The 12,089-nt window shown below is 38.8% G+C and overlaps 1 protein-coding gene, 1 long non-coding RNA gene and 7 other non-coding genes across 12 annotated transcripts; 1 reads left to right on the forward strand and 8 right to left on the reverse strand.

Annotated features, from left to right (window-relative positions):
* The first annotated feature begins 1,175 nt into the window (after positions 1 to 1,175).
* nsrp1 (nuclear speckle splicing regulatory protein 1) lies at positions 1,176 to 5,719 on the forward strand. 3 transcript variants are annotated; one of them, XM_034890438.1, is made up of 8 exons: positions 1,176 to 1,435; positions 2,304 to 2,388; positions 2,571 to 2,627; positions 2,776 to 2,904; positions 3,483 to 3,690; positions 4,068 to 4,170; positions 4,283 to 4,958; positions 5,008 to 5,719. In XM_034890438.1, exons 1-8 carry the CDS (start codon positions 1,416 to 1,418, stop codon positions 5,101 to 5,103), a joined length of 1,374 nt encoding a protein of 457 aa, XP_034746329.1. In that variant the 5' UTR covers positions 1,176 to 1,415; the 3' UTR covers positions 5,104 to 5,719. The 3 variants fall into 3 exon arrangements, with proteins under 3 accessions (XP_034746329.1, XP_034746328.1, XP_034746327.1); XM_034890437.1 differs by having other exon boundaries at positions 4,283 to 4,882; positions 4,991 to 5,719; XM_034890436.1 differs by having other exon boundaries at positions 1,401 to 1,435; positions 4,283 to 5,719.
* A 2,565-nt stretch (positions 5,720 to 8,284) lies between these two features.
* LOC117955751 lies at positions 8,285 to 10,730 on the reverse strand. 2 transcript variants are annotated; one of them, XR_004659123.1, is made up of 8 exons: positions 10,691 to 10,730; positions 10,415 to 10,493; positions 10,139 to 10,220; positions 9,881 to 9,938; positions 9,607 to 9,684; positions 8,952 to 9,002; positions 8,721 to 8,774; positions 8,285 to 8,441 (listed from the first exon to the last, which is right to left on the reverse strand). It is a non-coding gene; the product is annotated as an uncharacterized LOC117955751 (long non-coding RNA). The 2 variants fall into 2 exon arrangements; XR_004659122.1 differs by having other exon boundaries at positions 8,721 to 9,002.
* On the reverse strand, positions 8,843 to 8,915 carry LOC117956172. Its single transcript, XR_004659197.1, has one exon. It is a non-coding gene; the product is annotated as a small nucleolar RNA SNORD65 (small nucleolar RNA).
* On the reverse strand, positions 9,088 to 9,165 carry LOC117956175. The gene has a single exon (XR_004659200.1). It is a non-coding gene; the product is annotated as a small nucleolar RNA SNORD49 (small nucleolar RNA).
* On the reverse strand, positions 9,762 to 9,835 carry LOC117956170. The gene has a single exon (XR_004659195.1). It is a non-coding gene; the product is annotated as a small nucleolar RNA SNORD65 (small nucleolar RNA).
* LOC117956168 lies at positions 10,018 to 10,091 on the reverse strand. The gene has a single exon (XR_004659193.1). It is a non-coding gene; the product is annotated as a small nucleolar RNA SNORD65 (small nucleolar RNA).
* LOC117956171 lies at positions 10,296 to 10,369 on the reverse strand. The gene has a single exon (XR_004659196.1). It is a non-coding gene; the product is annotated as a small nucleolar RNA SNORD65 (small nucleolar RNA).
* On the reverse strand, positions 10,571 to 10,644 carry LOC117956169. The gene has a single exon (XR_004659194.1). It is a non-coding gene; the product is annotated as a small nucleolar RNA SNORD65 (small nucleolar RNA).
* An 82-nt stretch (positions 10,731 to 10,812) lies between the features above and the next one.
* LOC117956174 lies at positions 10,813 to 10,884 on the reverse strand. Its single transcript, XR_004659199.1, has one exon. It is a non-coding gene; the product is annotated as a small nucleolar RNA SNORD49 (small nucleolar RNA).
* Between the last annotated feature and the right edge of the window lie 1,205 nt (positions 10,885 to 12,089).

Below are 12,089 nucleotides of genomic sequence, written 5' to 3' on the forward strand. Positions count from 1 at the left end.
GTTAAAAAAGTTATCTCTGCATCAGCATTGAGAATCAATGTGTCAATTCTAAGCATGACATCAATAAATAAAATAATGTGTGGGTTTCCTGTACAACATCCATTCATGCATTAGTTTATGAGAGTTAGTCTAAACCTGCGGCTGCAGTTCAGAAAAGAAGAGAGGTCTGCCTTCCTATAGGTTATCAGCCAGAAGTCATATGATCTCTGCATACGTGTATAAGTTTCAGTGAAGTAAGTGCAGTACTGACCAAGGAAAAAAAAATCAGGTGATATTTTATGACCGCTGCTGACTATTGCTGCATGCCTGTCTGAACTTGTTTTCTTCACTACCTGAGGGCACAGATTAGGGTAAGCAGCAACCATAGGCTACCACAAAACTACACAACCAAATGTGTGCCAACAGCACATGTAACATATAGCCCAAAGACCAATGTGTGCAGGTATGCACAGATCCACCAGAACTAGCATTTTCATTACAGATCATGTACAGCCTGGTTTTGCTCTCCTTTCATGCTACATATACATAATACTATCAGACTGAAGGTCTGGAGCCAGGCTTACAATACATGATGGTTCAAAAAATGTCCTTAGCAGTGTTTCATTTCTACATCATTACACATAGGAAGAATGTGCCTCTCAGTTATTGATATAAAAAGTTATTTGTTCAGTCCCTTTATATTTTTCACCTCAAGTGTCTATCTGTCAATTTACCATTCCATTTACCTACATATCCCATTGTTCATTTTATCACCATGCACTCTATCCTGTCATACATCCATCAGGCAGCTTTGGTTGTTCTGTTTGTACCAGAGGATAACAGAACCCCTTAATGGGTGATGAAGTGACTTAAAGGGATGCAGGATAATTACCAGGATAGGAAATATGAACAAATAAATTCTGCTACACAAAATTACGTATATTTTTCTGTTTGTTTTTTCCGGACCTGATCGATTCTGATCAATGCATTTAGAGCAATAGCGCCATCTGTTGGTAATTAAAACAATACATTTGTTATTTTTCATGCGCTATGCTATGGTTTTAAAGGGTGGCACAGGGATATATGGTAGGCTAATATGCTTTTAATATCACCGTATTTTTTTTATTTCTAATACTGTAAAAATAGTTATAATTCCTTATTTGTACAATGGATAATTCACATTTTGTTCATCACGGTCACTTCTAACGTTATCTATCAATGTAAGTCCGCACATTCGCAACAGGCAGACAAACCCATATTTAGTGATTAGAAAAAAATAATTATAAATATCGGTCTTCTGTATGTGGTAGCTGTACTTACATAGCTGCTGAAGTGAAAAACTAGTGGAAGTTATGTATGACATTACTACAATGTGTGTCGAATCTGTTAATCTGACTGTTAATATTTACAGTCTTCTGGTTTGAAGTCAAAGCAAGATGGCGGTCCCTACAAAGCAGTAAGTTGCATAAAATCTAACGCGGTTATGCTACTGCGTGACTTACATTGAAAGACGACTGTTTAACTTCACTGGGGTTGTAGTTAAAGTTATAATAAATACCTTACTTAACCGTAGCAGCCGTGGTGTTACCACTTGTGGTGATTTGTGAAAACGGTGCTTCCTGCAGCTAGCTAGTTTTACGATATGCTAACGTTTTAAATACCTCGCTTATCAAGCAGCAAGTTAAGGTTAAAGACTAGGACCGTTTTTGTTTGTATTTATTTTTTAAGTCTGTCATTTATTTGTCAACATATCCTTAAGTTTACCAGAAATACCGCTGTATCTTTTGGATGTTATTCTCACAAATGACACACTGTCACGGAGAGTTTCATAGCTAACGTAAACGTTAGTCATTCAGACCGTCGCTAGTTAACAAACTTAATTCATTTAGTAAATATCGCTAGGTTTTAGGCATTTATTGTTTCTCTTTTAGGTGCATAACCAACTGTCTATGTGCATAACATATAATGAAAAGTGTGCTTTGCCTAAAGTTTGCAGAAAGTCTTATAAACAAGTTAAACTATCTTATAAATAGTGCATTGTGTTTGTTCTTGAGATAAACGCTATCAATACCATCTTGTAAAATACATGGTAATGTTTCTGAATGCAGTTTCTAATCCTTGCTAAACAGATATCTACATCCTCAAACATGTTGTAAAACGCTTTAAATTAAGTTGCTTCTTTAGTGTTGGTGCGTGTGCATTTGTCCTAGAAGAGATACAACCTTTTCTTGAAGAATTACGACTTGCATGTGAAATACATGTATGTATGTATGCATGTATGTATGTATGTATGTTACAAATCCTTGTTGCTTGAATTTGCACAGGTACGGGCTGATCTTGTCTCAGAAGAAAGGATTGGCAAAGACCCTGCAGAAACACTCAGTGTTTGAGGATGACTCAGATGATGAGGTGGGTAAACATATTGGTATGTTAAAAGCCAATGTATGTGTTTTAGGCATTTTCCCTAAAATGGAAACTGAACAGATTTGTATCTAAAAAAAATTAAGAGCCCCATTTCAGGTATTGGTTGGCATTTTAGCAGACTTCTGTCCATATACAGTATACTAAATCTATTTTGTTATGTTCCTCAGACCACAGTTGGGGAGAGTCTGCAGAAAGAAGCTGACAAAAAGAAGATGATGAAGCAGGTGGGAGGAAGAATTAAAAGGCTATGTGACTTGAGTTCACGTAAAACTTATTTACATTCATTCTTTCTTTCTTTAAAGTTGTTCCTCTGTGATTTACATTTCAATGGTCTCTCTCTCTCTCTCTGTCTGTCTGTCTGTCTGTCTAAAGACACGTTTGGAGATGCACAAGGCCCTCCAACAGGACAGCACTGTCTATGACTACGATGCCGTGTATGATGACATTCAAAAAGAGAGACTTGAGAGCAACAAAAAAATTCTGGGAGGCACTGACAAAAAGGTAATCTCATTTATGTCAACACTGGGATTTCAGAACGATCTAATGGTTAGAAAGACTGTACAGCATGCACTCTGCTAAAATATGTTGGAGCAAGACATTAGGCTTGTTCGAGATTAACTGCGCTTCGCATGTAAAGTGGACGAGAGCAGGCAACAGCAGAAGGGGGTGGTGACAAAACGTTGCGGTAAAGTCTGACAGTTTCCAGCAGCCTTCAGGCGGAACAGGAAGTGACAGAAACACTGGTGCTATTCCGATTTCATAAAATGTCATTAGACCTACATATGAGCTTGTACACAGTCTCCGGTTGTTTTAATTATGACAGAGTAGCTGTCAAAATGCTCTAGGCCTACATGCAATCTGTTGCTGATTTGAGACAGACTGTAGATGATCTATCCGGCATGCAACGGGTGGTGATCACCGGTGATCGATTCTGCGCAGACCTGGCTCATCCCGAGCGAGCCTATTGATTCCCTGTACTGCGGTGTTTCTGGTGTTTTCTCATATTGAGACAGCCTGCTGGTGAACTTCCTCCATGAACATTAATTTAATTTGTTTATGTCTGTGTCTCTTTATTACAGCCAAAGTATATCCACCAGTTAATGAGAGCCGTCGAGGACCGAAAGAAAGAACAGGAACGGAGGGATGAGAGGAAGATCCAGAAGGAAAGGGAGAAAGAGGGGGAGCAGTTTGCAGATAAAGAAGCCTACGTTACCTCCGCCTACAAGCAAAAATTGCTGGAGCAGAAGGAAGAGCAGGAGAGAGAAAAAAGAGAAGCAGAGATGGAAGGTTAGACCGATACTCTACAACTGTTTATAGACCGCAGGCAGATACGGTTTCGTAAGTGATTTGGTAAGACGTTGAACTCCAGTGGTGTCAAGCAGCATATGAATGTAATTCTTAAGCAATCCGGAAATTGTAATAACAATTTGTGCGGCCAGGATGAAAAACACCTAATAATCTTTCCAATATTTTACGAAATCAGAAAAAAATCAGGAAAGTCACTTAACTTGATTCCTTCAATAAATGTGTTGAGCCTATTGGCTTTGGTAAAGTATCTCCTCCCTCAGGGCACACAATGCTTGACTTAAAGAGAGACTTAAGAATGTTGTAGAAAAGAGGCCACTTTATATGGAATCTGTATTAATTATTTTTGCTTCGTTTAGCGGCTTTGGACGTGAAGAAACAAAAAGACCTGAGCGGCTTCTACCGGCACCTGCTGAATCAAACTGTAGGAGAGGAGGCGATACCGGATCGCTCAGCAAACAAGTCAGTCAGAGCTCCGCATTTCTTTCTCATCCATACACACAAGAAGCACAGACATACTTTTTAAAAAGCATTCTAAGCCTTTATTTGTATCTATCTGTTCCTGCCTCCACAGAGCTCAAAACTCAAAGGTTTCAAAAGACCCAGAGAGGATTTCATCATCTACATCTCATGACAATATCCCAAGTTCATGCAGCGACAGTGAGGAGGGGCATGAGCAGAAGACTGGGTTCAGCAAGCCTGGAGCAGGCTCTGCACACTCAAAACGCCAATATAGACAGAGGTCGCCTTCATCAGGGAGCGGAGAGGAGAAGGAGAAAGAGAAAGAGAGAGACAGACATAAGAAGAGCCACAGAGATCAAGACAGAGACAGAGACCGAGGACGGGATAGAGATAGAGACAGAAACAGGGGAAGGGAAAGAGATGACAGGCACGGGGGAAGAAGAGACGACAGGGATATAAGGAAAGACAGGGACAGAGACCGAGGAAGAGAAGAGGACCGAAGCAGAGGCAAGGATACAGACAGGGAGAACAGGCACGGGAAGAGGGAGAGGAGCCCAAAAGAAAGAGAGAGGGATAAGAATGGGGAAAGAGAGAAGAGGAGGAATCCAGATGGAGACAGGCGCAAGGACAAAGATCAGGAAGAAGACAAGGAAAAAAATAAGGAAGCAGAGAAGGAGAAGGCAGTAAAGGAGGAAGAAAAAGATCCAGAAAAGATGGAAGCAGAGAAGGAGAAGGCCGTAAAGGAGGAAGAAAAAGATCCAGAAAAGATGGAAGCAGAGAAGGAGAAGGCCGTAAAGGAGGAAGAAAAAGATCCAGAAAGGATGGAAGCAGTCGGAGAACATGGAACGGAAAAAGAGGAACCGGAACAGAAAGGCGAGGAACCGGAGGAGAAAGCTAGCAAGTTTGCAAAGCGCAGCACGGATCACACTGTGAGTTCAGCGAGGGACCGGTATTTGGCCAGACAGATGACACGCTCGGCCTGTAAGACTTATATAGAAAAGGAGGAGGACTGAGAGCTGTGTGGCACACCACCTTCATCTTACTATAGAGGGTAATGTCTTTCCTTTTTCACATATCCCAGGAAAAGACTAACAAACAACAAGTTAGTTTTTTTCTTCTGTCAATTCTTTCTGACCTCCATGTCCTGTCCCCCGATCCTATTAGGTTCCACTGAAGCTGTCTAAGAATGGACTTTCTTTTCAAGGCTCAGTGATCTCCTAAAACAGCTGGGCACTCCAGCTTTTTGCAAACATTCCTCAAACAGGAGTAAATAGTGCTTTTGTTGTGGACTATATTCATACACTTGTTAGTTGGAAGAATTTTAGTCTTTTCACGGGATTTGTTAACAATAAGAAAAATGTTGACTATTGCCAATCTTATCGTGTAACTGCTGACTCCACCAGACACTGCTGTGGACATAATCAAACAGTAGAGTGTGCTCATGGTCTGTCTTTTGAACTTGAATTGGTGGATTTGATTTATCTTTGTGAAATAAGAACACTGACTTGTAAATATGAGTTTTGACAGAGTCCCTTTTGACATCTGCACAGGAATGACTGTAACTTGTCATATTGCTCGGTTCGGAAGAAGTGTGGAACAACGTATGAGCCAGTGATAATGTGTTTGAGTCTTTCTCATGTAGACAGAAGTTAATAAAATTGTTTTTGGTCCACAGTTTCCGCTCTTGCTTTCTGTTTGTTTTGCCATCACTACATGAAGTTTGATGTTAAAATGTGTATAAGAATTAAGATTTTTGCTCATAATTCAGAAGGTAACAATGTTAATTACCCTTTTGATCACAGAAGGGGATTACATGCTTTTCATTATAAGCGATTTGATACTGCAATATTTTATTTTGGAGGGAAACTTACTTTTACTCTACTACATTTAATCAACATCTTTATCTACAAATTACTTTAAAGATTTAGGATTTCACACCAGACATGAGTGCTTATTTATACGCACAGTCAAAAGTGTGTAACGCAATTAAACTGACATTAAAATGCTATTTATAACTGCATTGGTAATATTGTCCTTTTACTTTTTTTAACTTTATATACATTTAACTTATACCACAAATATAAGGGTTAATGCAGCAGGATTTGTATTTTTATATTGCAGTATTGCTACTTTTACTTCAATAGATGATGTAAAAGTTTCTAACCACAATATATTTTTGTATGTTGAATGTCTTGGGAAAAAATGAAGAATACATGCATTAAGTGGAAACAGAGTTGCCTCCTCCCAGCTCATGTGGCCCACTCCATCTGATGATTTGTAATAAGTGTAACACACATTTTGGTATGGAGAAATACTTTAAGCTATTTTATGGTCCACTGTTCAAATCTGCAAAAACAAAAACAAAGGTAGGTTTGCAGATGTGAGGTTAGAAGGGGAATTTAGTTATTTAGCCCTAACTGTCTTCTTCATTCTGAAAAATTAAAAGCCTAATTTCTCACTTGACATCTTGTCCAGGCGTAACATGAGAGATGAAGGTCTCCAAGGAGGTGTTTGAGAAGCCTGAATAACGGAAAGTCATCAGCCTCACCAAACCGTTGTTTACATACTCCAGTTACAAACGTGAATATGAAGCATTTTCCCCTTTCTTTTATTGGTAAAAGCTTATGTGCTAATTATATTTAAATTGGTTAACAATGTTATTGTAGTTTTATTCATAGAGTGGTGAAACAGTTTCTGCAAAAAGAGATTCAACTACTTAGAGAGAGCACTTTATACTTGTACAAAATAGAAAAAAAGACAAAATCAGGTCAAAGAACTTATACATCTAAAGAAAATGGATTACAACAATGATAGAAATCAAAAGCCAAACATATCAGGAGTTCTTGCAAAATGTAACCAATCACGCATGAGTCAAGTACAAACCTGCTTGGCTGCTGTCACAGCAAAGGCACGACCAGACCCGACCTTTCTCCTGAAACAGATGCATTTCACAAGTTCTCACTTGATAATGATCATTTTGAACCTCCATGTCCTAAAAAACATTTCTGTACTTTACCCCTAAAAAGTTCCACAGTCTATCATAGTTATGCATTGTACAGCTCAGTCATTACATCCCAAAGGCACAGCTCAAGAGCACAAAAGGTTTGGGAACCTGGTACTGGTGCCCCCCTAGGGAGGTATCCAGGCACATGTATCTAGGAGACCACAGGGAAGACCTGGGACTATGTGGAGGGATTACTGTACATGTCCAACCTGGCCTGAAAACGCCCTTGGGATTCCCCAGTCAGGGCTAGCTAATGTAGCTCAAGAAAGGAAAGTTTGAGGACCCCTGTTGAGATGCTCCCCCATGACCCAACCCTGGATAAGTAGACGAAGATGGATGGCTCTGATACAGAGGCTCCACTCGTGCAATCAGTAACTTAAGAATCAGGGTTACGATTTTATTGAAAGTCAGAGATGTGAATCTTTTCTAAAATGCCTTTACAGTTTAAGACAATACGTGGACTTGCACGTTCTCCAAACCACTCCACCTCACTGAGCTGCTCAGCTGCATTAAGCTTTTCCAGAGTTGGTTTTGCTAGGACCGAGTCATCCTTAAATATGCTCCCCTCATCGAGAGATTTCTTCAGCTGATTATAGTCTTTGCATATACATTTTCACAGGGTTTAAAAAGCAGCCTTAGGGCATCAAATCATCTTCACACAGGTGGATGTCACATTAGGAGAGCAGTGAGGCTTAGTGTTAGTCATGTTTTCAAAATCTTTTAGAGTGTTTGTAATATGGGGGAAGTACATGTTTGTTTAATGTCTTGGTACAGTTGGCAGAGGTATACATTTGCAATGCTTTCCTCATCTTTAGACAAATTCAAATGTAATCCCTCTCAATCATTACCTATGACCCACTAAAACTAGTGTGGGATGTGTTTCTGCCCTTTGCCTGCATTTTCTTTCACCTTGGAGTTGGGACCATGGCTTGGAGGCTTCTGAAAACACGTCAAGAAAAAGCCTTGTGAGTCACGCGAGGAACTGACTCACAAATCTGCGGCCAAGGATCATTTTTGACCCGGTAATACAATCCAATCCTGAGGTGTGTTTGTTTAGTACTATACAAACAACCCTGCATCCTAGTGGTGGCATTACAAGAAGACACGCCATTGTTTCAGTCGGGCTGCTTAGAGACTTTATTGCAATCATAACATGACCAGTAACCAGTCTGCATTGTACAGTGGTAAGTACTTTTCAAAAGTACTTGACATCCATCTTGAGAACCAGTGTCCATGAGTCATCTGAAGGAGAGTCAGCCAGATAAGCCTGGAAATAATACAAGCATTTTAAAGAACAACTATGATCCCATTGTATAAACATACTGGAAAGTCAGTTAAACCTTACAAGACATTCATATAAATTGCATTTCATACAAAAACAATCCACACATCTGAATAGTAAACAGATCTGTTTTACAGAGAGCCATAACAAGTTAACCTTTTTTTAAACTGACATTTTAGCAGCACAAATGTTTAAATGATCCTAGAAATTAAAAAAGGACATATTTATCCTCATTTTAAGCTAATAAACAGATTTAGGTCTTACCACATGTAGCTTGCAGATATACGGACAGCTGACGTGCAACCACTTGATCCAATTCTGCAAGATAATAAAATCAGTCAGCAAATTATTTCCTTCAAGTGTACTGCATGATGCTGCTATCTAATGTTCAGAAAACTAAGAGTCACCACTAACAGTCTGACGGTAATTCCAGCTATTTCAGTTTGGGTTTCATCTTAACGATAGACTGCCATTGTATTCAAGCTGAAAGGCTACCTTTTATCTCAGTCCCCAAACTTCAGGGACTGCAGCAGACCAGAACGACACCTGTAATAAAATCAAAGGTGTAATAATGAGAACAGACAATTTATTTTGAAACCCATCAATCCTCAAATCAGTACAACTTTAAAATACTCAGAAAAGTGGATCAGAGAAAATCGTCAGCTGTCGCATCAGACGGCACTTCCTATTCCAGGTTTTCATCACTGTAAGCTACACAGGGAGTCGTTAACTCCTTTATAAGATAATTAACTCACCAATTAACAAGACTCAAAGAACACCAAGTTGGCTATGTTTTAAGCCAGAAACCCTAATTTAAGAAGTTTACTTTCAGGATCAAGTAGTCCTGGAAACTATTTAATATCGTCCTGAAATCAACCAGACTCTTCAAAATAAGTGCTTGGGAATTTGGACAAATTGAACTGATGCAGTAATCTTAAAGGTTAATGTCATATCTAAACCGACTATCATTTGCTGAAAATGTATCATTTGTCAAGAGTTTTGTCTGTTCTTAGCTTAAGAATGCTGAACAAGTTTGTGTAATCCAGATGATCAAATCAATGAAGTACTAAGTATTTCTATTGTAAAAAAGGTGAGCATAACAGCTTAGACTTTAAGACTAGTGATAAAAAAAAAAGATTAAAAAACTTACAAGGCCCATCTTAAAACGGCGTGGCAGTGCCCTGTGAGTAATTTTCTTTCAGGAGAAATCTCATGCCACCATGTGAATCTAGAAAAACCAGGAAAAAAAATAAAGGTAAATACTAGCAATGATTCCAGCAAGCTCAAGATATTTAGCAATTTTGTGTTCAGAAAACCGAGGGTCACCACTAAACAATCTGCCGGTAATTCCAGCTATTTCAGTTTAGGTTTCATCACAACAGAAGCAGTTAGTGGCCATTTTAATGACCAGATAATGCACTCACCTGCTGGAAATGAACCATCTTCAGTCAGCTGTGTGACATCCTTTGGCAGCTCCCAAGTCTGTTCAGTTACAGAATACAAAGTGATTTAAATTTAGACTCAATCTATTTTGAAAATTAACATAAATAATTTAGTTAATGTTCAGAAAACCGAGGGTCACCACTAAACAATCTGCCGGTAATTCCAGCTATTTCAGTTTAGGTTTCATCACTACAGAAGCAGTCAGTTGCCATTTCAATTACCAATAAATGCATAATCACCTGCATGAAATGAACATCAGCTGGTTTGGACCATACAGAGGGCTGCATGGTGACATCTTTTGCAGCTCACAAGTCTTTTCAGCTAGAGAAGAAAAGACAAAAGTAATGTGTTAAAACATTTACATTTAGTTCATTTTACAGGTCACAGAAGTGCAATGTTCAGAAAACCGAGGGTCACCACTAAACAATCTGCCGGTAATTCCAGCTATTTCAGTTTAAGTTTCATCACAACAGAAGCAGTTAGTTGCCATTGTAATGAACAGATAATGGGCTCACCTGCTGGAAATGAACCACCTTCAGTCAGCTGTTAGGACCATAGAAAGTGCAGTGTGACATCCTTAGGCAGCTCACAAGTCTGTTTAGTTACAGAATACAAAGTTATTTACATTTAGACTAAACCTATTTAAAGTTAACAGAAACAATTCAGTTAATGTTCAGAAAACCGAGGGTCACCACTAAACAATCTGCCGGTAATTCCAGCTATTTCAGTTTGGGTTTCATCACTACATTTAAAGCTACAGCACATTTTAATAAGAGCATTATTAAACCAACCTCCTTCTTGACGTTCCATCATCTTGATGAGACCAATTCTTTAAAAAAAATAAAGTCATAAATGAGTAATTTAGTTTTTTAACGACTTATCACCACTTAAAATCATGGCAGTTTGAGGCTCAGAACAGTGAGTATATAACATCGTCAGTTGTCGCATCAGACGGCACTTCCTATTCACAATTTTCATCACTGACCACTGCATTTAAAAGCAAAACAAAAAAACCGTTTTTCAATGCAATTTACCTTGCAGGGACGTCAAGACACCCCATATATCAAGTGCAACACTTTCACAGAGTGACCTGTGGATTGACAAGATAAATGGTTAGGACAATTCTTTTTTACTGCTCCGACTACAGGCACAAATCAAATACAAGTACTTATCTGGCAAACTAACTTTTAACGTTAATTGACAAAATATTCAACCACTCTTGAACGTCTCTTGAAAGTCGTTCAACTTAAATGTTAAGTTTCTGAACCACTACTAGATTTACTTACTCTGAGAAGCAACAACGATTAAGTTTGAGCATAACTTTATAATATAAATTTAAATTAATTGCCGTTAAACGATTTAACTTGGAGAAACTTTTTGAAGACTTGCAAGGTAGACGGAGCAAAGTCCTCTCACAGGAACAAAAAATAGAGGTAGAAACATTGCAATGTTTGCAGTGAAACAAAGCCTTTATAGCCACAAGCTGGACTGAAATAAAGAAAATAAAACCCACTCACTTTGTCTTTAACTTGGCCATCGTTGAGTGGGCTTCACGCAGGCTCCACGTGGTTGCTTGAGGCCCGTCACAATGCTAACGTTAACACTTTTACGATAGCAGATACCACGTTTTAACTAAAGCTCAAACTACAGCTCAACTAACGTGTTGTGTGACCAGTTAGGACTCTATTCTTGTACTAACTGACCACTCTTAATACGTTGAATCACATTTGCCCGGGATTAACAGACACGCGAGCCTGCCAGACGACTTGAAAAGAGACAGCAACGCCGTGGTGGCGAACTATTTAAACGCTGAATGTCGCAGGAATAAAACGTCACTTGTTCTTCGCGCTCTTTCGCCACCTGCTGTACAGGAGTGTGTAGACCTGTAGCACGACTTTATGTTGTGTGTTTTTGTATTTTTACTCAACCTTTTTTTTTCCTTACTGCCTATTTACTGTACGGGTGTAAAGTTATTAAAATCTTGACCGCAATAACTGTACTCCACTACATTTAAGAATACAATACTACAATATCTTACTTCACTGTATTTGGCAGCTAGTTGAAGTTACGTTGCTGATTAATATCATTCTACATATACAAAATACATGGTTAAACATGATGCACTTGCTTACAAATTGGGAAATAAATGACATTAAAATAAAGTGGAAATCTTTTCAAAACCTTTACAGC

Source organism: Etheostoma cragini, chromosome 13 (assembly GCF_013103735.1).
Source record: "Etheostoma cragini isolate CJK2018 chromosome 13, CSU_Ecrag_1.0, whole genome shotgun sequence".
In the NCBI taxonomy this organism is placed as follows: Eukaryota; Metazoa; Chordata; class Actinopteri; order Perciformes; family Percidae; genus Etheostoma; species Etheostoma cragini.